The 27,971-nt window shown below is 38.6% G+C and overlaps 2 protein-coding genes across 2 annotated transcripts; both read right to left on the reverse strand.

The window, feature by feature from the left end:
- Positions 1-486: 486 nt before the first annotated feature.
- On the reverse strand, positions 487-6,107 carry LOC306872401 (leucine-rich repeat-containing protein 58-like). The gene is made up of 4 exons (XM_079420930.1): positions 5,424-6,107; positions 3,344-3,472; positions 2,977-3,254; positions 487-1,571 (listed from the first exon to the last, which is right to left on the reverse strand). The coding sequence occupies exons 1-4, from the start codon at positions 5,876-5,878 to the stop codon at positions 1,378-1,380; spliced, it is 1,056 nt and encodes a 351-aa protein (XP_079277056.1). The 5' UTR covers positions 5,879-6,107; the 3' UTR covers positions 487-1,377.
- Positions 6,108-7,206: 1,099 nt separating this feature from the next.
- LOC306872094 (follistatin-related protein 1-like) lies at positions 7,207-27,966 on the reverse strand. Its single transcript, XM_079420476.1, has 11 exons — positions 27,398-27,966; positions 27,214-27,270; positions 13,762-13,863; positions 12,664-12,793; positions 11,756-11,788; positions 10,707-10,837; positions 10,482-10,603; positions 8,401-8,513; positions 8,180-8,290; positions 7,939-8,039; positions 7,207-7,745 (listed from the first exon to the last, which is right to left on the reverse strand). The coding sequence occupies exons 1-11, from the start codon at positions 27,398-27,400 to the stop codon at positions 7,704-7,706; spliced, it is 945 nt and encodes a 314-aa protein (XP_079276602.1). The 5' UTR covers positions 27,401-27,966; the 3' UTR covers positions 7,207-7,703.
- Positions 27,967-27,971: the final 5 nt, after the last annotated feature.

Consider the following 27,971-nt stretch of genomic DNA (forward strand, 5'->3'; position numbering starts at 1 on the left):
TTTATTTATTTATTTAGTTTTTACAGCAGGGTGGTTCTAGACACTTACTATTTTTCGTATTTCAGTTCTCTACGCCCGTTTATGTGTTTTGAAATGTGCTGTAAAGCTGAGAGAAGTGCTGACTCAATCCTATTTTTGAGATTCCTTTGTAAAACTGTCCTATTATTCCAGACAGAGATGGACAGCTCCCTCCTCGTCTCAGCAGAGGTGTTGCAATCTCTGTCAGGTCACTGTTAGATCGTAAACCGTGATAAAAGACTGATATTTGCAATAAGAGTGATAGCTGGATCTGATGGGAGAAGAGTGCATAGAAATTGGTCATAAATGCAGCTGTCAGATATTGATGTGAACTCACTGACCCAAAACTCTCAAAGTCATACGCATTGTGCAATAGCATTAAAATAATCATCACCGTATGATAAAATAGTCAGACTGACTCAAATAATAACTAGTGCTCTCAAGAAACACACACACAACAGATAAGTTATCATTGAGGAGTATAATATGTTTTATTAGCCTACTATTAAGGTCATTATGAGCTCTTTTAGAGATTTAATACTGATCTGAAACTGTTCGCTGTAGCCAAACTTCTGAAAATAAGACAAGATAAAAAAAAAAAAGTGTTCTTTTGCTTGTAACTATTTTCAAGGTTGTTTCATGGATGTTAGCTTTCTATACATTTTTGAATTGTGAGATGTAGCCATCATAGTCCATAACCTGACCCTTGCACAGAAAAGTTATAGGGCAGATTAACAGTCAATACAAAGAAGAGGTCAAAGAGTAACTGTTCACGTATTGATCACATTTTCCAGAAGTGCAAAGCGGTCAGTTTGTTCTGATTGCATGTAGGATTGGTCTGTGTCAAGCTGACCTACTCGAAATACTGTTTTAGGCAAGATGCAAAAGTTTTCAGATGCCTCATGATCAACATTAGTAGGAATAGTTCACAGTTTTAATTATTTACTCACCCTCATGAAATTTCAAACCAGTTTGCTTTTGTTCTCCATGGAACACAAAAGGCGAATTACAAAAAAACACCATAAAAGAACTATAAAAGTAGTCCATGTGACAATATACAGTATCAAAAGTCTTCTAAGGTCATCCAAAAAAGTATCTGTGATACGAGGGTGAGAAAATGACAGAATTTTCATTTTTCTGAGTGAACTATTCCTTTAAATTTGATTTACAGTTTAAACCTGTATTAATCACATTAAAACGAAATAGCCATTGCTTTTATGTTGAGTCACTAAAACAGTTCTAAACCCCAACTCTTTTTGGGTCAAAGTGTTTTTAACATTTTATAGGCCTACAAAACCATGAAATTAAGCATTAAATGGAAATCCTGTGGCAGGTAACAGTCTCTGTTGGAGGTTTGTCCTATCCCAGCAGTACCCGCTGGAGCCTGTCTGCAGGGACACTGTTCTCCTCCTCTGACTCTGCGTCGCTCTGTGGGTTTGAGCTGCAGGGAGAGGAACACTGCGGCGAACAGAGGTAATGCATGAGCGGCAGGCGGTACTTCCCACAGAAATCCACAAACTTGATGTGCCTCACACATGAGTCAAAGTAAACACCTAGAGGGCATGACGGGAGAGATATAGAGAAATGTGAAGAGGTGGACAAATATTCAACATGTCAAAGACAACGATACAAATCTGCAACTTTGTCAACCTATGACGTTTTTAGTTAAGAATCAGTAAACAGAATCATGGAGTTTGATTGACAGGCGATCTGACCAATCACAACACTGACTCTGTCATTTTTGTCCAACAAACAAACCAGACAGGAGAGTATATTAACGCTGGTGGACTTGAACTTGACAAATTGTGAGTATAGACATCTTTCCACGGTTGAAACAAGATACCTTCTGATGTTCATTCATGTTTATTTCATAATATAACTAGTAAAGAGGAAGAGATGATCGGTTCATGTGCTGCTTGAACTGAGGCGCTACAGTGATCTGTCATGACACTTTAAAGAGCCCCAAAACTTTATTTATTGTGAGAATTTCTTAGAAAATGACAAAATTTGAAAGCTGAGACTTTGTTTCATAGCTAAAGTAGCCTGCTCTGTCTTGTTTGTTGGCGTGTTGTCAGTTTTCTTTTTGTTCCGCGATGTATTTTTCATGATGTGTGGTGTGAGAGCGCCATGGCTTGTCAGACATAGCAACAGTAACTAAAGGGGGCAGGTCTTAGTGAAGGATCAATTGTTGCATAATGCTGATTACCACAAAAATTCCCTACTTTTGTAAAAAAAAAAAACATAAATTTGGGAGTGAATGTGTTCAATCTTTAAATGTTAAAATTCTCACTTTCAACAATTTAGTTGCAAACTTATGCACGTTAACATGATTTTAGCATGAAAAAAATCACTTACTTTACAGAGCCCCTAAAGGAACCTAAAAAATCCATTGACTTTTGAATGCGAACGAGAAAAGAAAAAATTGCTAGCATGGAAAACGTATTATGCGAACATGCAAAATGTCACATAAACATGCAAATGTTTCAAATAAGTACGCAAAGGCTTCACATGCTTGTGCAAACTTTTTCTTTTTTTTTCTCGTTTGGTGTGTCATACTAATCTTTTCTGTGTAAAGTTATATAAATTTTCACAGCTTTGTTTCATACACACTCCAAGCACTTGCGCTACTTCCAGTAACAGGACTAATGGATTTGGAACGTCTGCTTTGAAGCGTCCAGTGTAGACAGCCTCAAGCTGTAACAGTGTAACATCAATTTTTGCCCTTTTTTGTTGAATGAGGGACAAGATGAAGTAATCAACATTATACCACAAATACCATCAGTTGAGGTAACTGGTACTGAACCCAGAATATTCCTTTAATTAATGCATGATTTAGTGTAATTAATGCACATTGCTGTCTAAAGCAATGTTATCCTCACAGGACATAGAGTATTTTTTACTGTTATCCTAAATATGTCTCTTTTTCACAGATTATACAGCCTTCCTGTCCTCCTATACCTGCACACTTTGGGTTGGGACATTCGCTAGCCAGGTTTAAATAATGGATCAGATTGAATGGTAGGTCACACAAGCTGAATGCGAGGTTCTGGGACTTGATGGTGCGTCCTGCCAGCTCCATCAGGGATGGAGGGTCGTAGGTCATATCCTTAATGAAGCGCACAACAAGAGGGTTTCCACGCAGACTGAGCTCTTGCAAATGGACGAGGCTGAGGATCTCACGAGGGAGGTAGGTCAGCAGGTTGTTGTGGAGACTGAGAGAGAGCAGGGAATGTAGTCTGCAAGGACAGAAATCAGCTCATACCATTAAACAAATCACATATCTGCTCTGATTTAACAACATACAGTAAGTAACAAAAGATCTCACTTGTTGAGCTGGGGCGGTATGCTTTGGATGCGATTGTCACATAGAACCAGGTATCTCAGACTGTTGAGGTTAGCCACCTCAGGTGGGATGGAGGAGATGAGGTTTCCTCCCAAGTACAGCATCTCTAGACTGTAGCATCACATAACAGATGTCAGAAGTTGAAAACCCATGACATTAAAATCAAAGTTTTGTAGCTTTTAGTTTGTGTTAGCTTTAAGACTAGCTATAGAGTATGCTAGCATACTCCTACAAATTGACCAAACAATTTTTAGCAGATTTACTACCTGGAAAATTGCACAAAATACTAATTTGTCATCTTGCCAAAGGGGGTGTTTTTAAATCTTAATTAAAAATCCTGAATGAGAAAGTGCCTGTTTTTAAATGCGTATATTAATATGGGAAAAGCTAAAGTGGAATTACTGTAATGTAGAGGTGAGCAATCATACAATGAGGACAAAAACGCACCATTAGGGGGAAGTTCAGAGTTCATCTACAGTAAATACAGAATTTAGCAATGCAATGATGAAACAGGAAAATCTAATTTTAACTTTCTAGGTTTGAATGAAACGAGAGATCATTAACTTAAGAGTAAACAGACTGTTATGTCATGTTTAATTATTTGCCTAGAGTATTTAAGAAGTTCGCCCATTCTAATGATTAGTCTTTTACCCAAAAGCCCCACCAACCAACCCCAGGCCATGGAATGCATTCAGCTACTGTCTAGTTTTGTAACACTGATCCAAGCCAGATGCAAATCTGTACAAGGATCACAACAGCCCTCAAGAGATACAGTATATGGTCTAAAGCAGTATATCTATGTTAGGGATATTGTTAACTATAACTACAGTACACTGGAAAAAAAAATCAGTACAATTTAAAATGCCAGCTGTGGTTGCCGGAATTCTACCTTAAAAAAAATACGGTTGCAACATTTTAGGTTTTTACCGTTTTAATTTAAATTTACAGTTAAATACTGTAATTTCATAAACTGATATAATGTTAATATACCAACCTATTGAAGGACTGAAATCTGTTTTGTAGCTTTGTAATGCACTGATAACTACCAAATGCAGGTGGTGATGAGAAAGTCACATGATGAACCAAAGCCTATCATAGGCAGCTTTTAAATGATAAGTGTAGAAGGTGCACAGTGTCATTCAGACAAACACTAAACACCATCATGGTGAGACTTCTTAAACTGAAATATGCAATAAACATTCATTTAACAACATTAGATGTAACATACAACCCTAAATTAGGCCCTAATAAACATAACTGATATGAAAAAACTAAGAAGAAACATATATATTAACTTAAACGTTATTTCCAATTTGAAATACAACACAGAGAATTCTGGGAACGTCAATTTATGTTTTTTCCCTGTAAATTTTACATTCTTTTCACTTCCAAAAATGGTATTTCACCGTAAAATTATCTGAAATGTCTAGTACAGTTTTTCACCGTATATATTAGGGGAACTTACTGTTAACCATTTAACAGGTTTTTACTGTAGCATTTTCACAGTTTTTTACCGTTAAAATTATGGTAATTTTTTACAGTGTACAACCTTTTTTTTTACTTGAAATGAAATAAAAGTTAGCTGAAATAAAATAAAAAATAAAAACAATACATTTTACCTAAATATTATTTTTTATTATTTTTAATGTTGCCAAAGCACTTTTCTCATTTTCATTTAGTTTGTACTAAAATAAGTAACATTTTAAAACATTTTAGAAAACATTGATTAAAATGGCAAAAACACAATAAAATTAAAATAGAAAACACAAAAATAAAAATGTATTTGATTTTTTTTTTCAGAGGTTGAAACCTGGTTGAAAAGTCAAAGCAGTTTCTTATTTTCTTCCTCCTCTTGCAGTAAAGTAATCTTGCACTTGCACAGTGGTACTGCCATGGTACTATGATATAGGCTACCATAGTAGAAAAACGAATACCTGTATTTATTGTTATGATTATTATTATTCATGTATTTAGAATAATCTAGAATAATCAGTCTATTTATTTTTTTTTTTTTTGGGTCATTGCATTAAGATATATCTAGTTCAAAGAAACAAACTCATACCTGGTCAGGCTCTGTATTTCTCCAGGGATATTCTTCAATCTGTTTCCTCCTAGTGACAGGGACTGTAGTGAGGTCATTTTGAGAAACTGCATGGGAATGTCCTCAAACCTGTTCCCACTCAGATTCAGAGTCTCTAGCTGCATGCGTTCAAACTCCTTGGGGAACGAGGACTCATTCAGAAGATTGTTCTTTGCTAAAAACGTCCTTAGGTTTGTTAGGCGCATAATGTCATCTGGTATGACTGTGAGCGCATTATTGGTGATATCCAGATATTCCAGGTTGGACAGAAAACAAACGGAAGGTGGAAGAAACGATAAACGATTGTACGTGAGATGCAGCTGCTGGATTTGTTGTCTTTTACTGTCCGTGAGATGATCCAAGCTCAAGTCGTCCAGATGCAGACGCGATAAATATAAAACAGAACAATTGTCGTCCATGCTTGGGAAACGGGCCATGTGGACTAATTAGTACAGCAAAATAATAAAATAGGAATACAATAAAGCAAAGGATCGCACTTTTTAATGGTGCAACAATCTAAAAAGTTATCGCCTCGGAATTCTTGTCTTGAGTTATAATCCATACACATATATTATATTTAGATGGTCCTCTTTGACTAAAGTAACTAAACCGCAGCTGTACGAGGTGCGCTCCTAAGTCCTGACCGAAGGCTTTGGTTTTATATCTGTACTGGAGTGCGCGCATGTGTCACGCGGCACGCCTCCTGCAGTCAGTGGTTGGTCATCCTGGGGCCAAACATGATGCAAGTTTGCTCCGTCTCATAAGGCTCTTATGCGACCCAGCACGTCGGTGTTGCCAGACGAACGATAATTGTCGTATTTCTTCAATAATTTTGACCTCTGTACCATGCACGATCAATAATTAAAAAAATATTAATCTCTTAGCCTATCCTACGATCATTTAAAAACATTTTGACACTTCAAATGATGGCAGTTGTAATAATAGGGCTTCTATGCTCATACACAAATAGTCTCATTACAGACACTTTAAATGGGCTTGTGCACATATGGGGTGTCCAATAGGTCGATCGCGATCTAAACAGTCGATCGCAAAAGGCAATGCATCATTTAAAGGGTTAGTTCACCCAATAAAAGAAAATTAGTCCATGTTTTACTCACCCTCAAGCCATCGTAGGTGTATATGACTTTCTTCTTTTAACTCCAGTCGGATTTATATTAAAAATTTTCCTTGTTCTTCTAAGCTTTAGCCTATTGCATGACATTCAACAGGTCTGCTTGTTTTATGATCAATAACTGCAAAAATCTACTGGTAGATCATACAAAAAGGCATTCGAGTTACAGTAGGGCTTACTCTTTTTATAGAGTAAAAAGCCAGGGCTTATACTTAAGTCATAACAGTTTGTGTAGTTATAAAACAACATATAGTCATATTTTATAAATACAAAAAAAAAATGAAAAAGTAATTCAAGTGGCAATTATCTAGGTCTAAGTAATAATTTTGATTACACAATAATGGCAAACTGCACATTGTACAATCAGACATGCCCATTACTCGATTAAACTTGGCCCTTTCTTTTAAGATTATTGCTTTATAGTTTTATTGATTGATTGCCAATTAAGGTTAATACACAACATAGATTATTTATAAAAAGCTGTAGTATTTCCCTGCTGAAAACAAAAACCCTGTTTAAACCAACCTAAGCTGGTTTAAGTTGGTCTTAGCCAGTTTAAAATATCCCCTAGCCCAGCCAGCTGGGGAAAAAAGGGCCAAAATTAACAAACAGATCAACCCTGACCAGTTTTGTATGTTCTGAATTCATTCTTATTTTATTACTGCAAAGTCATCACAAAATAATGAGGGATTCCTGTTGACATTATCCAAAACCCACTTTTTTACTACACTGTACATAAGATTTGTCATATTACAGTCATCAAAATTGTGATAAAATTTATAATTATTTCACTATGCAAAAATCTTGTTGATGTTAATGGTCTTTATACAAAATATATTTTCATATTTTCTGTTAACTTTAAGGTAAAAATGTACACATTGCCTTAGAAGCATTAAAATGAATACACTGAATGTATTAAAAATACACTACACTACAGACACAAATCACTCTTTTATTGTCCCATACAAATAAAAAAGACTATATCAAATACTATATCAAACACCTTTGAATACATCAATAATTCTTCTAATAAACTAAACAAATAAAACTTTCTCTCTCTTTCCATTCAAACACATGTTGATTAAAGCTGAAATCTGGGCAAAAGTTCATCCCTCCTCCTGAATTACTCCTCAAACCTCTTTAGTGGCCATTTTCATCTTCTCCATTGTTTCCTATGGGGGAAAACAGTTCAAGGGTCACACATTATAGTTGTTTTAGGTCCATGAAGACCCAGCCAAACAAAACAGACATCAGGAAGGAAAGTTTCGGCAGGGAAAATGCACATCCCATCACACTTAATCAGTGGTGCCCTTTAAGCAGGACATGATGTGATTTGTCATTACAAACATTACACTCAGTCCCAACCTGATGTTTATTGAGTTCGGCCACTCGCCGAGTCCACTCCTCCTCTGTCATCTCCTGATCATTTCCCTCCATTTCCTCAAGCGCAGGTAACTTATTTGAACCTGCAGTGAGAGAGAGGACAGAAAGTCAGACCACATTCCAAAGAAAAAAAATCTAATTTCATCCAGCTTTGCTGTCCAAATCCCTTTCTCACGCCCAGCTGCAGAAAAAAACAACAGCAATATCCCAGGTTTTAGCTCACCATCACAAATAACAGCAGTGCAGACCCAGTTCCCACAGGCACAAACGCAGCGGTTACATTCCATCTGAGTCTCAGCGCCATCCTCGTATGTCTCGTCCTCTAAGGCACACTCTATAAACATGTAACGGCACTCAATACACATATTTTGCAGGCTATATGTTCATTCACAGGTCTATAGATATATAATACTAGAAACTGGAGCGAGTGGTTGTAGATCTTACTCCTCTCCGGAGGGTTGAATCCAGGCCTGAGGCAGTTCAAGAACTCATCAAAGCTCAGTTTCCAGTCAGCATCCTCATCAGACAGCTCAATGAGGGCATCCACACACAGACTCCTGCAGAACACACAGTCACCACTGCTTTTAATATTTTTCTTATAACTTTCTATTAACATCAAAATCATTTTCATGGACACAATCATCCAAAATTTCTACTGGAATAACTACTACCCTTTAAAATAAAATTCTCAGCGTTATTTTAGTTTCATATAATAACTCTCTGCGGTTCTCTTTCCTGGTAAAGGACATTACAGAATGTACAATGCACACTAATGTTTAAAAGTTTGGCAACAGTAAAATTTTAAAATATTTTTGCAAACAGTGATGAATTCAGAGCATGCAGTCATATCACATGATCCTAATATGCAAATTTACTGCTCAAGAAACATTTCCATTATTTCTATCAATTATGAAAGCAGTCTGCTTAATAAATTTTTGTTGAAATTGCGATACTTTGGTTCTTTGATGAATACAAAGTTCAAAATAGCAGCATATGTTTAAAATGGGATTATTTGTAACCATATGAATGTCTTTACTGTCACTTTTGATCAATTGTATGCATCCTTGCTGAATAAAAGTATACATTTCTTTAAAAAAAAAAAAAAAAAAAAACATACTACCCCCAAACGGTTGAACAGCAGTATAACGGCGGTTTGCAATCAGATAGCATGTCTGCTTTCTAGCCGTCAAGGGATTTGATCGTTCACAAAATTATAAGAATAAGCTCCAATTCATTTTTCTCTCTATTAAGCGTTCTACATTCAATCCTAATTCAGTTCCGATTCCAAAGCATTACAATGCCTATGAAATATCTCACAGAGAGGGCTTACAAAGGAAAAAGGACTTTCGTGTTAAAATGTGGTACAGATTGGACAGTAATGGACTATGTACTGAAATATTGTGTTAAACAGCCAAGCAATTCTGCATTGGTATTACAACCTACAAATTGTATTACATATATACATTAGCCACTGAACACCCTCATCTCTAGATATCAGTATCAGCACTGACCTTTTGAAGAACTTATATCGGTTGGACGACCACTGGGACAGTCACAGCAGTGAATATCGTGGGGTCTTTATCAGATTTACTAAGTGATGGATTTTGTGCCCATTTTTATTAACCAAAATAAAATGCAACTTAAATGCTGAATGCACAAAGTAAAAACAACCTGTATATACCACCAATATCTTGTTTTGTCTTGTGAGCGTAAATTGTAAGCATACTGAAAGACTTGCTTTGCGCTTCGGTCATAGGACAGTGAGGTCATAATCATTATATTTTATAGACTAGCCCAGAGATATATCAGTTATCAAAAAGATTTTCAGAATCTTCAGAAAGAAATTATCAGAAGTGGCTGTAAAGAAGAACCGATAATAGTATTGACACAGATAGTGCCGATTATAAAGAAAGTGTTCAGGTTAATAAACCTTACAACTGTAAACTGTCTCTATCTAGAAATGACTCACTTTCATCAGTTCATCTGATTGTGCAGGTCGAATGATTAAAAAAACATGATTGTAAGTCATATAAGATGGAGATGAGCCAACAAGGGCAAGATGACATTATATACTTGATAGAGTATGCCTATTATGAACATTATATCTGAATGCATGTGAGATTTGTTTTATAGATGTATTGTTAAACTGATCTAAAATGAAGGTGCATTTTATAAGGTGCAAAACAAAAGGTTAAAATGATCTACACTCACTTTATTTTGGCTACCAAAATCAAATCAGCATATTATAGCATGATTTCTTAAGCATTTTGCAACACTGAAAATTCAGCTTTGCATTACAAAAATAAATGTAATTTTTAAAAATATTAAAGCAGAAAACAATTATTTTAAATTGTAAAAAATCTTTCACAAATGTACTGTTTTTACTGTATTTTTTGATCAAATAAATGCAGCCTTGGTAAGCATAAGAGACTTTTAAAAACAATTACAGATCGCAAATATTTTAACGGGAGTGTACATTACCATTTTATTTAAAGAGATTTAGTATTGGTGGGTGTGTGTGTGACCTGAGTAGGTGGTTGTTCTCCTCCTCAGCATAAGGAGATGTGACATTTATTGCAGTCTCATTATGTTGAATGAACTTCAAGAATTCTGTTGAATCCAGCTGAGCATCTCCGTTATCATAGTTCTGTTGAAACATAAAAGTGTGAGAAACACTGGCCTTTCTGAAGACAAATGCATTGTTCAATGAATCAATATGTTGATACACACACACATTCACACACACAAACCTGGAAGTATTTGAGGAGGACATCTGAGAAGTTGGATCCTTTAGAAAACCAGCCGTCAGGCTCCACCTCAGACTGCAGCCATTCAATCACACGACTTCTCAACTCATTGCGGTTCGTAAGGTAACAAACAACTAAATAATCAAACAAACAGGACAAATAGGCACTAGTTACAATTGCACTATACATCTGAAAACTAAGTAACTTTATGCCCTTTCAAAACATATCGACCACCATCTTTGGCCTAGTCAGACCCTATTTGAATAGATAATTATTAAAATGAAAATTGAATGAATGAATGAATGAATGAAAATACCTTCAAGAAAAATCAAGAAAATATAATCCTTTGTTTTCAATCACTATCTACTATTGTCACGAATCCTGGCCATGCACTTCCACTCATTCACCACCAGAGGTCACCCGTTCACCACATGGACTTTTCACACTACACAACACATTGGACTCCATTTCCCACTATGCATTGCACAGATCAGCTGTCACCATTCACTCATCACACACACCTGATCACCATTTCACAATCACCATCACTCTATTTAAGCCTGGGACTTGCTCTTGCTCACGGCCGAGTATTGTTAGCGTGCTACCTTACAAAGCGTTCCTAGTTTTCATAGTCTTGCCTTGCCTTGTTTTCCTTTCCGTGTCTGACCCTGCCCGAGTTCTTGGATTATTCTCTCTGTCTTGCCCTGTCTGGATTTTGTACGCCGATCGTTGACCCACGCTTGCTCCACGGATTGCTCTGTCTTGCCTCTGCCATACCTGTTTGCTGTCTCTCGACCCTGCCTGTCTGACCATGTTTAATAATAAAGCTTTGCATATGGATCCGCACGTCTCACGTCTCGTCAGCCCCGTAACAACTATAAGTAATTTTAAGTTCTATATTACATATTCACATTCTGTCGAAACAAAACTGCTCAGTAAATACACGTGAGTATTGAATGTTATATGGTAGACTCTAACAATAAAAAGGCATAATTCCATATTTTAAAAAAATGATAATCAGTTCTCAACCTAACAGATGTATGTTTACTCACTTGGGCTGTTGATGACTTTTTCCATTTTTTTCTCTAAATGAGAAGAGACAGAAACCAGGTCAGTGCGTTTCAACAACAACTGAAAGCTGCTTTTTCTGCAAAGATCTTAAAATATCTTGCATATTTATGTATTCGAATGTGGCAAATTGTGGTGACATTTCTGAGAGGAAATGGCTGCAATTATTTAAATTCCTAGGCTACAATGACATTTCCCATTAACATCTATGATAGTGGTTTGTGGTAAAGCATCTACACATACACTGCCCTCCAAAAGTTTGGAAACATTTGGGGTTTTGGACAATATTGGCATGAATCCTTTTTATTTTGTGATAATTTTGCACTGATAAGGGAGAACACAAACTACGAAAACATATTTTATTACATAAACAGTTTATACATAGAAAAAACTTCATCAAAATATCCACCATTAGCAGCTATTACAGCTCTGCATAATCTGGGCATCCGAGCTGTCAGTTTATTCAAACATTGACTTGATACTGTATCTTACTCCAAGCCTCCTGAAGGATTTCCCAAAGATGATTCACACTGGTTGGACACTTCTTACGGACATCACGGTCCAGTTCCTCCCATAGTACATTAGCTCAACTGGGTTGAGGTCGGGTGATTGGGGAGGCCATTCCATGACAGACATGATGCCAGCTGACTGTTTCCTCTCCAAATAGGATTTGCACAGCTTGGAAGTGTGCTTGGGGTCATTGTCTTGTTGGAAGGTTTAGGAAGGTTGGGGTGTTTCCAAATTTTGGAGGGTAGTGTACTCGTTATTGAAATGGAAAGGTCTGTTATGTGTATTGTAGTATTCCATGAATACAACTATGTCATGCTGTATAGACATGAGCTATCAATGCAAACACTATAAACCAGTTAAATGAGAGCACATACACACTTACCTTTACAATGTCCATCATGGGCAACCTGAACCTTGAGTCCGGTGAGACAGGCATCACGATGCAGCTCACAGTGATTATGGTATGTCTTCCCATTACTGCCACAAACTGGACGCTTATGGGGTTTACATTGCTGATCAAGACACACACACACACACATTGAAATAAGTGTACATTCATGATATCCATGTAATTTATTTCAGTTGTTCTCAACTAGCGCATGTTGAATCAAAGAAAATGGGTCTGTTATAACAGAAAAATTACCCCAAAAAAAGCAAAAAATAATATGACAATTAACTATGTGCATATTTCAATAGCAAGCAAATAAATAAATAAACTTTAAATGGTAAAAACTAATTTCATGTTTTGTTGTTTAAAGGCTGTGTGTCCAATACAAATCACCTGTTATTTTAATATGAACTAAAACTAATAGCCTACAATATCTGATCCAGTGTTTGTTGCAGGATAGGAAATTACAATTCTGCTGTTATTTATATATTTAAGTGTGTGTGTGTGTGTGTGTGTGTGTGTGTTTTCCTGTCATGTTTTAACGTTACTGATTTTCCATATTGTTGGGTTGTTGCATTTCAAGGATATTTTTGTTTACTTGTGTATGATCAAATATTTTGCTAGGCTACTTCTTGGGTCACCACTTGATGACCAAAAATGAAAACCTAGTCTAGCCATGTAAAACACCTAGTTTGTTTATAAAACAATAAAATGTGGGTGATAAGGTTGCCAACAAGTGTAAACTGTTCCTGCAGGTTTATTTATTATACTTTACTGAAATGCATGCATTGAAAAACTTATGTATTATGTATGTTTCTTTAACAAAGAAAGAAATGAGACATTCTTATTTGAACTTTTATGAACTCCTATAATCTCCTTTATAAAAAACTATTACTACCATGCATTGATTTTCAAGTTCAAGTGTAAAATATATAGTATGGGAGTGGCATTTAGAGTTATGGTAGTTGGTTTAATTGCTCATTGAAGCTTTAGTAGGCCTATTAGTTTTGAAAAGCAGATTTGGCAACCGTGGTGGGAAAGGCAGCATGTGTATGGGTTTTTTTCGGAGTCCCGGTGAATACAATGACTCACCTCAATACACAGACAGCTTGGTTCTCCTTTCTCTGTCACAGCACATTCTCTCCCAGCTCCACAGAACACATTGGCACAAACTTTACTTTTACTCCTTACCTCCTGCACAAAACACAAACAGAAACAGAGAAATGTAAGTAGGTCTAGAATATTATCACATCAAATAGCGTATCCAAGATCTTTTCGATATGACAGTGACATTTAGTGTTGTGCTTTGGCTCTAACTAGTGGTGAAGGAGGGTTAATTCCTCAGAAATTATAGCGTTTATAATATAGGTTTTATGCTGAAGGGCCTATAATTGTTGTACTTTTTATTACTTAGTTTTAAAGTGATACGTCATGTAGTCCAAATATTAAACGCCAAACTCTAACCAATCCCATTTTTATTGGTAAAGACAAACATGCATATTTTAGGCCATACTTAACATAATAGTGCACTCACTGGGTCACGCCTAACAAAACCTGAAGCAGAACAGTTTATTTACTAATAAATGACAACCAACATGCTGTTTTCTTTATTTGGTAACATCCAAATAACAAATGATCCAATTACACTGACCCACAGGCGTACAAAAGTGAACTTTAAGCACTCTTGTCCACCATGTTTTCACGTAAATAAACAGAACTTGCTCATTCACTCTGTTCAGACATGTGCTGTCCTTTTGTTGTGCCGTCTGATTGGTGCAGGCTGAAGTGAAAGCTGCCCTGACACAGCTCCAGATGGGAGCCAGACCTGTTGACCTTTGCCATCTAATAAAGAGGGTGAGTAACAAAGAGTCTGACCATGACAATACAGCAGCACACGCTGTCACTCACTGAAAAACACACATATAAAAGCAGCACCACACGACTGCAAGACAGATGGCACACACTCCCACACACACATACAAACCAACTGCAACATCTGTGTATCCTAATGTGCTCTGATCCTTCTACAGGAAAAGCATTTGTACTGGTATACTGTCGAAAAGCAGATGTTTTTGAGCTACCTCTTTGCAGCAAAAAAGTCCAAAATAGAACATTGGTAATATTCTTAAAATATAATATAATATAGAAACTATAAATAAAAATAATATTTAAAAACTAGAAAATGTTCTATTATATATTTTAGCCTAGCTACATATGTACATACATGTACATATATATAGCCTAGTATAGCACATTGTACATTACATATTTTTAGTGAAAGAGTGGCTTTTTAGTAAAACACCGACTGAGACCTTTTCAGAAGCCCCAGAGGAGGTATACTCACCAGTGCAAGTGCTTACTTGCTGGCTCAGGACAGACTGCGTCTGTGTACAGAAAATCCTGGAAGATGTCATACATGTATAGTTGGATACATGCTGACATACGGCCTGGGGACATCTGTCCATCTCTACATGGCCTGTGACCCCTCAACTCTGATCTTTAACTTCTCACTGGGAAGACTGGGACATAATAGAATGGTATCTCAAGGAAGTGAGGAAAAGGGATTATGTTTTAAGGGGATCATGTAGGGTGGAGCAGCCTAATATGAACTGACAGATGCTGCTCTTTCTCTATCACATAGGAATGTGTGCACGTGCAATGAATATTTCACATAAAATGTTCATTGGGTGCCAATAATATGATCTCACTTGGGGAATGCGTCAGAGTTTTCCACTGGTTAGTGCGTGTGTTTTAGTGTGTGTGTGTGTGTGTGTGTGTGTGTGTGTGTGTGTGTGTGTGTGTGTGTGAATGTGTTTACCAGTGATGACTCAGAGTGCCAGACAATATGTACATAGAGAAAAGTGAAAAACAAACAGGCCTGTCCATTTATTTTGATCTGTTAACAGACCCAAAGACCTTTTTCAAATACTTTTCAGTTGAAATTGTATTTAAGTTTCTTGACCGAGTCTGATTTAAGATATTTCAACATCAGTGCATGGTTATTCTGAAATATGAAAAGCAGCATACTCAATTCATCTCCTTTATTCATATGAGCATCCTAACCAGATAAACACAATAACTCAACCAGAAACAGGAAGCAGCTCAACTGTTTTCAACATTGATAATAATAAGAAATGTTTCATGAGCAGCAAATCAGCGTATTAGAATGATTTCTTAAGGATCATGTGACTCTGAAGACTGGAATAATGACGCTGAAAATTCAGATTTGCATCACAGGAATAAATTACATTTTAATATATAATCAAATAGAAAACAAAATCACAATTTGTCACAATTATTACTGATTTTACTGTATTTTAACCACCAGGTAGCCTTGGTGAGCATAAGAAACGACTTTTCCAACACACATTATATGGAATGAGGAAATTAAATCTATAGTTTAACATATTAATATAAAATATAACATTGAAGAGAGAGACAGGTCAGTTTTGAAGAGAACTGAAAGCAATTCACACCCTAACAGATGCTGGCTAAAGTGCAGAAACCAGAAGAGTCTATCACATTCAACAGAACATTAACACCAATAAACTGAGATGAGCGGAAACCCCTTTCACACACGTCACACAACTCCTAACAGGCTGTACAAAGCACACACACACACACCGAGCATTGACCTAAAACCAGAGGGCAGATGGCACATTCCTCACATTCCCGAGTGTGTCAGCTGAGATTGTTTGATGGAGATCAGAGCAGACAGACTCTGTAAGACGACACCACATTATTAGTGAACAGATGTCTGTGTAAAATCACTATACTGATCCTAACTTTTTTTTTTAAACTGACACCATTGTCTGTACTCGTTCTGGTTTTTGTTTTGGTGCAGTGTCTCAGATACACCAGCCCTTCACTCATGTGGATGACTTTCATTAACACCCATAAGGGAACCACAGAGGAAACACTACTCTAAAAAAACTCAAATATGTGATCATCCACATTTTAACTACTTTGGTTTTTACACACTAGAAGTATGGGACAATAACAGTGTGTAAGAGAAAATTTAGCCACTTTGTTATTGGTAGACATTTTTCAGGTCTGTAATATTCTTTGACTGCTTTGCAAAACTACAATAATATTTCATTGCAACATGTTTTTGTCAGGGAAACTGTTTTGTGACAGCTTCAGTAAGTGCTAGAACACAGTGTGTGTGTGTTCCTGTGTGTGTTGTTGCAGCATAATATGTGTCAAAAACACAGCCTGTACTAAATAAAATAAAATAAAATGGCTTTGTGTTAAAAAGACATTTACTCCATTCCCAGTCCCAAAACACATTTTTTTAAAACTTGAGATGTACTATATTGTTTAGACTCAATCTCAGGGCTTCAGTATCAATGTATCCATATTATGTATCCATATAGCAATCTAGAACGAGTCTGTGGCAAACGTGTGAGGAGTACAACTCTTGTGAAAAATGAATGGACCATTTGCATATATATATAACTAGTTAATATATATAACATATATATATATATATATATATATATATATATATATATAACTAGTTAACACTACTATGTGAGTGTTTCTAAAAATACAACTGCTGAATGAGTGACAACAAATTTGTCTTTCAATCTTTCTCGCTTCTGACCAATGTAATAATTTTTTACTTTTTTGTAAAGTCATATAATGATTTTTCTTCCTTCCTTGCTTGGAAATGTAAAAAGAGTCAATAGGTGGGCTTCTAGGGACCAGAATGTCTTGTCTCACCACATAACGACTACAAAACCCATTTGGCAACCGCATAACAACACTTTTGCAACTGCCCACAACATCCTTTTGCACAGACACCGAAGAAGCTTTCACCAACCACAAGCCTATTAGTTTAGTAGCCTGAAGTGGCAGAATGCAAACGATCTGATAAAATCTTGTGATATCTATAGTTGCTGCATTTTTCAGCAAAGCATTTAAAGCCTCTCTCTAGTTCTTATACTTCTGTCTGCCTGATGTTTGTTCATGCTCATGAAAAAATAAAGAATGCAAGTGTAAATGTGTTTTTGATGTTGGGAGAATTGGCAAAAGTATAAAGCATAAGCTGCAAAATGACTGTTTATACAGGTTGAGCTCAAGTAACTCAGGCCCCTTTCTGATATTGGTATGACTGTGAAAAGTAGACCAATTGATCTGAAATAACCTTACCTTTAATATGATGATATAAACATGCTCGTCCTTAACCGATGAAAAATCTACAGACATGGAAATGTGGACTAAAATATGCAAAACATACACTACTGTAATGTTTCTTGTGACTTTTTTTTCTCAGAATTCGGAGATATAAACTCGCAATTCTGAATTTTTTTCTCAGAATTCGGAGATAAACTCGCAATTCTGAGATATAAACTTGCAATTCTGACTTTTTTTCTCAGAATTCGGAGATATAAACTCGCAATTCTGAATTTTTTTCTCAGAATTCGGAGATATAAACTCGCAATTCTGAATTTTTTTCTCAGAATTCGGAGATATAAACTCGCAATTCTGAATTTTTTTCTCAGAATTCGGAGATAAACTCGCAATTCTGAGATATAAACTTGCAATTCTGACTTTTTTTCTCAGAATTCGGAGATATAAACTCGCAATTCGGAGATATAAACTCGCAATTCTGACTTTTTTTCTCAGAATTCAGAGAATTTTTTGAGAATTTATATCTCAGAATTACGAGAAAAAAAGTCACAATTGCAAGTTTATATCTCAGAATTCTGAGAAAAAAAGTCAGAATTGCGAGATAAAAAGTCGCAATTACTTTGTTTTATTTTTTATTCATTGGGGGAAACGGGCTTCCATACATAAGCATGCAAATGTTTCACGTAAATTAAAAAAAGCTTCTCGTGCTCATGAAATCTTTCGCTAATTTGCATGCAAAAGTCAGATTTTTATTTTTGCACAGCTCCCTTTTGGTTTGTCACACTAATATGTTCTGTGTAAAGTTATATTACAATTTTCACAGCTTTGTTTCAGACATAGTCCAAGAACTTGCGCTACTTCCGACAACAGAACTAGTGGATTGACAGCCAAAATTCAACTTTACATTACATGAATAAATTACATTTTAAAATATATTTAAATTAGTGCTGTCAATTGATTACAAAATTTAATCACGTTAATCACAGTCCTGGACCTGTAAATGTGTTGAAATAAAGGAATGCATAACAAACTAGTTTAAGGAAACAGAACCTTTCACATCTCCGCCAGGTATGAGACATATTCTTTAATTCTTTTGTTTTAATTCAGCCATTATCAGCCATATTATCTTGCGACCTTACATGAAGTATTATGATAAAATGCATTATGAAGAAGAATTGGACCTGTTCTGCAGGTGCATTAGAGCTAACATTAGCATCATGCTACATAAGACAGTTTATGAGATTAATAGTGCACTTTTTACTCAGAACTCACTTTAAACCACCACCGAGTGTTTGTAATAACTTCCTTTTGCTATCACATGTGTGTATATAGGCTTTACACTTTGGGCGGCCGCGGTACATTATAAAACTAACCCAAAAAACCGCAACCCACGGCTCTGTAATTTTTCCCACGATTGTATTTTCAAAATAACCCAATTGTGCTGAGAAACCGCGACCCTGGCAACACTGGTTCGCTGTACCCTTATCAAATATGAGTATACATCTCTCTCTCTCTCTCTCTCTCTCTCTCTCTCTCTCTCGGATTTCAATTCAAGATTTTTATTTGTCACATACACAATTATACAGAGTATAACCAGCAGTGAAATGTAGGTCAGGTCTGCTCCCAGGACAGTGCAATTATATAGAATACAAATATAAGAAAAATAAAGGTAGAAAAAAAGAAAAGAATAAAATAAAATAAAAGATAAGATAAGATAAGATAAAAAATATAAATGTGCAGGTCAGTATGTTGTTGAATATGAGGTAGAGAAAAATTATGAATAGCTTATTGATATGGTGATATTTACATGGAGTCAAGTGATGTTATGACACAGAGTTAGAGTTTAGGAGCCTGATGGCCTGGGGGAAGAAGCTCCTCCTAAGTCTCTCAGTTTTTGCCATCGGAACGGGCTACGGAAGCGCTTACCAGATGGAAGCAAAGTGAATAGTCGGTTACCAGGTGAGTCCTTGATGATTTTGACAGCTCTATTTTTGCAGCGTTTGAGGTAGATGTCCTGCAGAGAGGGGAGAGCAGACCCTGAGATGCGCTCAGCTAAGCGCACAACTCTCTGTAGTGCTTTGCAGTCCTGATTGGAGCTGTTTCCGTACCACACTGAGATGCAGTGAGTCAATACACCTTCTATGGTCCCTGAATAGAAAGTTTTCAGGATTGCTGGTGAGACCCTGAATTTCCTCAGCTGTCGCAGATGGTACAGTCTTTGCCTGGATGTGTTTGGATGTGTGTAGTCCAAGTCAGGTTCTCTCACCGAGGTACTTGAAGCTACTCACCCTCTCCACAGGGGTCCCACTGATCATGAGTGTAGGGCTGCTGCTGTCTCTTCCTAAAGTCCATGATCAGCTCTTTAGTTTTGCTCACATTCAGAGAGAGACAGTTGTCCTGGCACCATGATGTGAGTCTCTCTACCTCATCCAAGTATGCGGTCTCATCGTTGTTGGAGATGAGGCCCAGAACCACAGTATCATCAGCGAATTTGATAATAGATGTGGAGCTGTGAGAGGACACGCAGTCATGCGTGTAGAGAGAGTAGAGCAGGGGACTCAGGACACAGCCCTGTGGGGCTCCTATGTTCCTATGTTCAGGGTGATGGAGTTTGAGGTTAACTGGCCAACTTTCACCACTTGAGGTCTGCCGGTGAGGAAGTCTTGAATCCAGTCACAGAGTGAGGAGTTTAGGTCGAGGTCTGTGAGTTTAGAAGCCAGCTTGATGGGACTATAGTGTTGAAAGCTGAGCTATAGTCAATGAATAGCAGCCTTACATAATTCCCATTGTTGCTGTCCAAGTGTGTGAGGGAAGAGTGGAGGACGTGAGAGATGGCATCGTCAGTAGATCTGTTTGGGCAAACTGAAGAGGGTCCAAAGTATCAGGGATGGAGGAGCAGATGTGGCTCTTTACAAGTCTCTCAAAAACCTTCATGACTATAGATGTGAGGGCAACTGAGCGATAGTCATTCAGGCAAGAGGGATTATTGTTCTTTGGTACAGGATAATGGATAATGATGGATTTTTTGAATGAGGTGGGAAAGACGGAGGTAGCAAGGGACTCATTGAAGATGGAAGTGAACAAACCAGCGAGATGATCAGCGCAGGACCTCAGAACACGGCCGGTTATCCCATCAGGTCCGGCTGCTTTCCTGACGTTCACTTTCTTTAGCGCCCTCCGAACCTCATCCTCCGACATAGGTGATTACAGGATTATCGCTGCTCTGCCTGCTGCTTCTTGACGCGCTGGACGGCAGGGTCGCGCCGCCGCCGTTGCAATCGAAGCGGCCGTAGAAGATTTTTAACTCGTCGGCCAACAACGGATCTGCTCTCACCTCAGCGGAGGATTTGTTTCCGAAGGCACAGATGGTTCTCAGTCCCTGCCACATCCGTCGAGAGTCATTGAGCTGGAAATGAGACTCAATTCTCTCTCTGTATCTGTGTTTAGCGGCTCTTACTGCGCGTCGGAGAGCATAGCACGATGCTTTGTACTCGCTCATATTCCCGGTCAGAAGAGCCTCATTGTAAGCGGCAGTGCGTGTGTTAACCGTTGCACGGATTGTTCTGTCCACCCACGGTTTCTGATTGGAGAATGTCCTTATAGTTATTGTTTCTGTAGCTTGCTCGGTTAGCGTGTTTACAAAGCTTAATGCTACATCCGTGAACTCGTTGATGTCAGAAGAACTCGCCCAGAACATGTCCCAGTCGACGTCATCAAGAGCCGCCTGCAGCATAGCCTCTGAGTTCGAAGCAAATCAATATTGCTTTATTGGCATGACTGTAAAAAATACAATATTGCCAAAGCTTGAAATATATATATAGAAATATAATAACAATGAAAATATCAAAATAATACAATAAAAACATTATAACAATATAAACTTAAATAAACAGTGTAACAAATAAGAACTTTTTTCTTGTGAACATTTCAGAAGTGTGAACATTTCATACCACAGTGTTTAACATATAAACACACACAGGCTGAGGGTCACTGTGGTGGACAGTAGGGAAACACACTGAGGTCAGACATAATACACATATTGCACACATTATGTACATTGACCTGCTGTTTCTCAGGCTGTGGCACGTCCACAAACATCTCGCAGCCAGTGCTGCTGTCTGTCCTTCTCCTAGTATAATCTTTATTTGTTCCTCTTCAGTCATGGCTGTAAAGTTCTTTATGATGTTTGTGAATTTGTTGATGTATATGTCTCTGATTGATTTAAATTGGTAACAGTGAAGTAGGAAGTGTGTCTCTGTCTCGATCTCTCCTTGTCACGGTTCATGGGATCACGGTCTCATCTGGGCTTGGTACTGTTGTGTGTGTGTGAGTGGGTGAGTCTGATTACCGCAACGAGCTAATCATTTCCAGGTGTGGCTCGTTTGCGGCACAATATTAGCTGTGCTAATCTCTCCTTGTTTTGTCAGATCCTTGATGTTTGTCCTCGCGTTCTGGTCTCGTTAAGGCGTTAATCGTTCGTATGAAGAGGACTACCATTGCTATTGCAACTCTATGCCTGATACTTACCTGCTGTGTTTTCTCCTGAGTGTGTTCTCCAGCGATCCCTAGTCTGCGTGCTCCAGAGTTCAGTCCTTGTCAGCCGTATTGGTGAGGTGTGTGTCCAGTTCCTGTTCCTAGTTTCCTGTCAAGAGAAGCTACTCAAGTGTGCCCCAGAGTGCCCACAAGAGTCCATGGTTCCAGAGTGCCCTCTGCTGGTTCCGTTCAGCTCCGTGCTGCCCAAGCGCCCCCAGGAGTCCGCGCTTCCAGAGTGCCCACAGGAGTCTGCGCTTCCAGAGCGCCCTCCTATGTCTCCGCTGGTCCCGTCCAGCTCCGCGCTTCCAGAGCGCCCTCTGCTGGTTCCGTCCAGCTCCACGCTTCCCGAGTGCCCCCAGCAGTCTGCGCTTCCAGAGCGCCCTCCTATGTCTCCGCTGGTCCCGTCCAGCTCCGCGCTGCCCGAGCGCCCCCAGGAGTCCGCGCTTCCAGAGCGCCCTCCTATGTCTCCGCTGGTCCCATCCAGCTTTGCGCTTCCAGAGTGCCCCCAGGAGTCCGCGCTTCCAGAGCGCCCTCCTAGGTCTCCGCTGGTCCCATCCAGCTCCGTGCTTCCAGAGCGCCCTCCTATGTCTCCGCTGGTCCCGTCCAGCTCCTCGCTTCCAGAGTGCCCCCAGTTCATATCCAAATTTTGGAGAGAGTTTTGTCGTTTACTGGGGGCGAGTGTTAGTCTGTCTTCGGGGGTTTCACCCTCAGACCAACGGTCAGACTGAGCGGGCTAACCAGGATCTGGAGAGGATGTTGCGGTGTCTAGTCACACAGAATCCCACTTCCTGGAGCCAACAACTCTCGTGGGTTGAGTACACTGATAACTCGTTGCCAGTGTCGTCTATGGGCCTCTTGCCATTCGAATGTAGCTTAGGTTACCAGCCACCCATTTTTCCCAGTCTGGAATCTGAAGTCGCGGTCCCCTCTGCTCACGCCTTCATCCAGAGGTGTCGTCGCACCTGGACAAGAGCCCGTGAGACTCTCCTCCGGGTGGGAGCACGCAACAAGGCCAAGGCCGATCGCCACCGGACGAGGCCTCCCGTCTACGTCGTAGGTCAAAAGGTGTGGCTTTCTACTAAGAACATTCCGCTCCGCCCCGTATGTAGTAAACTTATTGGCCCATTTGCTGTCACTAAGATTCTTAGCCCAGTGGCAGTCCGCCTCAAACTTCCTCCGGCGTACTGGGAGAATTCATCCCGTGTTCCATGTTTCCAAAATTAAACCAGTTTTTCATTCACGACTTAATCTGCCTACTCCGGTTCCTCCACCGCCGAGTCTCGTAGATGGGGAACCTACCTATTCGGTTAATCGCATTCTGGACTCAAGATGGAGGGGACGCGGATTCCAGTACTTGGTGGACTGGGAAGGTAACGGTCCGGAGGAGAGAAGTTGGGTTCCTGCCAGGGACATATTGGATCACTCACTTATTGATGATTACAATCAACAGGTAAGATCAGCAGAGAACGCCAGGAGGCGCTCTTAGGAGGAGGGGTACTGTCACGGTTCATGGGATCACGGTCTCATCTGGGCTTGGTACTGTTGTGTGTGTGGGTGTGTCTGATTACCGCAACGAGCTAATCATTTCCAGGTGTGGCTCGTTTGCGGCACTATATTGGCTGTGCTAATCTCGCCTTGTTTTGTCAGATCCTTGATGTTTGTCCTCGCGTTCCTGGTCTCTCTGTGTTTCCTGTTTCTGGCTCCTTGGTCTGCTTCCTGGGATTCTTCCTCCGTGAGCTGCCCATTGCATCCCTGCACTACAGTGACTTTTCAGCCCTCGGCTAGACTGATGTGGACGCGCAATTGTAGTTCTTCAGAGATTCTCTAATAAACTGTTTGTTTAGCACCCACTATTGAATCCTGTCTCTGCTTCCTTGTGACACTCCTGTCTCACAGTGAGCACACACTCTTTGCTCTCTGGGTAACCAGCTCTTTTTGTGTCTGCCGGTCTCAATGGCTAGTCTGTTCTCACTGAGCCTATACTTGATCAGGATCTGTCTCTGCTTTGTGTCTTTGACACTCTGGAGATATTTTTATAATTCATAATTTAATTTTATAGTTCGATAGAGTTGTAATTTTACTTTGTGTTTTGGTTTCTTGATCCCAGTGTTCCAGATATATATTTTTTTGTTTGATCATTTGATTTATTTTGATGATTGGGTGAGAAGCAGTGCTGGTCTGAGACTGGTTAGTGTTAGTAGAGTTAGTCAGGTTAGTAAGTCTCAGAACCAGCTGACTGAGTGGACTCTTTTCGGGGTTCAGTTCTTGAGTTTGTAGTGCTTTAAAATGTAGCGATTCTGTGGGACTTGATTTTAGATGCATCCAGAATTTGAGGGATCTTTTTTGAATATTTATAATCAATGGGAAATGGCCTAATTCTGTCCTACATGCATTATTGGGTGTTTTGTAATTTTAGAATCATTTTGCAGAATTATGTTTAGGGCTTCTGTTGGATGCCTGTCCCATCTAGTGTAGCTCTGATCACTGAGTGGACCCCAAACCTCAATTGCATACAGCGTTATGGGCTGAATTACACTATCAAAGATTTTACACCAAATTGGAAGCGGTATTTCAATATTTTGGATTGTTTTCTTGATTGCGTATAGAGCTGTTCAAGCTTTATCTTTTAGAGCATTCACTGCCATACTGAAACTCCCCGATGCAGTGATGATCAGGCCGAGGTAAGTGTACTGCATCGTGTGTTCTGGGGCGGTGCTGCCTAGACTGAACTGGTATCTGTGTTCCTGACATCTGGGCTTTTTCTGAAAGATCATAATGCTGGTCTTTTTGAGGTTTACTGCCAGGGCCCAGTTCTGGCAGTAGTTCTCCAGCAGGTCTATGTGCTGCTGTAGTCCCTGTGGGGCGGATGACAGCAGCACTAGATCATCTGTGTACAGCAAAAGCTTGATGTTTTTGTCTTGTAGAGCGAGTCCAGGGGCTGTAGACTGTTCCAACTGCACCGCTAATTCATTAATGTAGATATTTAACAGTGTTGGACTCAGGCTACGGCCCTGCCGTACTCCTCTCTTCTGGGTGAAGAATTCTGTATGTTTGTTGCCAATTCGTATGGCACATTTGTTGCTTGAATACATTGATTTAATAATGTCACAAACTTTACCCCCTACACCATCTCTCTCTCTCTCTCTCGCTCGCTCTCTCTCGGACACACTCCCTCTCTCCACGTTCGCTTCACTTTTGTTGAGCCCGGCGCCTCATAATCACACAATCCCTGCGTCCCAATGTGCATACTATCCACCCTATCTGCCCTTAATAGTATTGAAAATTACTAATATCACATAGAATTTAGGATGGATAGTGTGCACATTGGGATGCAGGCAATGATTTCCTTCCGCGCTGCGATGACGGCAAGAAGTTGGGGTCAAACATTATCAAACGATTAATTTGCATAAAAAAAATATTAACGCATTAAAATGTTTAGATTAATCGCATGCGTTAACGCGTTAACGTTGATAGCCCTAATGTATTTAATTTTTTACATTTTTTTTTATTGTAATAATATTTTTACAATATTGTTGATTTTACTGTATTTTTGATCAAATAAATGCAGCCTTGGTGAGCATAAGAGACTTCTTTCAAAAACATAAAAAAAAACTTAGAGGCACCAAACTTTTACATGTAGTTTTTTCACATTAGTTTCGTAGTCTTACCACATTCCTACATAAGATCAATCTGTTCTTTAACACTTTAACCATCTCATCATCACAAAGATGTGAAGTCAGCTCTAAAAATATACCCTCCACACAACTGCACACAGGAACTTCATTGTGTGAGCCCTGTGGTTTGGTTTGGAAAAGGCATGACGTGGTTCGTCCTGATGATGTGCAGATATAAACAGGCCTCCAGGTGCACACATGAAAAGACCAGCACATCTGCCTTGTCTAACTATGTGTCAGCACCTGAACACCGCACAAGATCAGCAGACAGATCACATCCCAGAGTTCTGCGCGCGCGCACACAACACAGAACGGCTATGCTTGTGCATCTGTGTGAAGTCTTCAGAGTTAGTGTTAAAATGCCCTTATCCCACCCGTGTGGTAACGTCTGCTGTTGTTTGGCTTTCCATTACTCCACCTACCAATTACTTTGCTTTTACCTGCCAAGACAAACAGCAGCTGCTCATTCATCTGCTAAACCCAGACAACTAGCTCACATCTGACGCCTACGAATGCTGGATTTACACTCCTAAAAAAGGTGCTTCAGGATTTCTGAATTATATTAAGTTCAAACAGTAACACTTTAGTATAGGGACCAGTTAATCGTTTGTTAATAGCCAAAATTGAACCTTAAAATAAAGTGTGACTGTTCAAACTATCACAGTGAGAAAACAATCTATAGAGAAAAGAAGGTACTGGTAATTTTTTGCCAAGTTCTGAATATTTCCTTTAGTCCTAAAACAAAATGCAATGCATAACTCAAAACATGGGTAAAATATGGAAAATGCAGTTTTCTAATTACAGACATTTTTTTTTAACCAAAGTAGAATTGCACAGAAAAAAAAAAATTACATAAATACATAAAGTAACTCAAGAGATAGTAACCCTTTACTAAAATGTAAATTAATCAGGGGGGAAAAAACTATTTATTAACAATAAAGCATTAAAAATGATACATGATTCTTGAAATTAATTTAGTGTCTATCAGAAATTATGTTTTAATATCAGACATGCCAAATAAATGAAATTCTCCGATGCCTGCATTCCTGGAATTATGGAAGTAATTATTTGCAGTTATTCAAATTGACAATGTGCCAAATTGGAAAATATACAGAAGTGCTCTGTTCAACTCCCCCTGGACACTTTTTCCTCTATTAGAGACCTTTATCCAAACAATTCAGAAAGCTTTCTGTCTTCTTACCTCTGCGTAACAGCAGACAACGGAGAGGACAATGAATGGAGAAAGTGTCCTAATAATCTGCAGAAAGATATAAGTACAGAAGAAGATATTTAAATATAAATGCGAAAAAATACAAGTACAAATATATCAGATGTATTGGTGCATATATAAGGTCTGTGCAATGCTAAGAAACATGATGACTTACCATTTTGAGGAAGTTAGAGAAGAAAGGAGAGATGTGAGGAGCTGCTGCACGGACAGAGAGAGAGAACTGAGGGATAACAGAGTTCTGGAGAGAGCCAGTGATTCACCCTCCCCCACACCCCCACCCACAAACACACACACACACACACACACACAAATACGTTTACTTGGCTATCTAAATGGGGACATTCCATAGACTTGTATTATTTTTATGTATAGCTATAAATACTAACATTAATCTACATGCACCCTAAACCTAAAAACCTCTATTTACTTTATTTTTATGCTGTTTTTACAAATGAGGAAGTCCCCAAAGGAGGTTGTAGGAGGTTTGTCAGATCTAGTTCACTTCTGGGTATAAATTTGTCCCAAAAAAGTAGCTACACAGAGACGGACTATTCTTAATCAGAGTCAATAAAACTTTATTGGCATGATTTATATGGATTACAATTGCCAACTCATTAACATTTTTATAAAGCAGGTTAAATTAAGTATAATGGATGGAATAAAAATAGAATTTGTATGTACATGTTAATAACTTTGTCTTTCATTAAACAAACATCATAATACCACAT

The sequence above is a fragment of the Barbus barbus genome (assembly GCF_936440315.1).
Source record: "Barbus barbus genome assembly, chromosome: 7".
Taxonomy (NCBI): domain Eukaryota; kingdom Metazoa; phylum Chordata; class Actinopteri; order Cypriniformes; family Cyprinidae; genus Barbus; species Barbus barbus.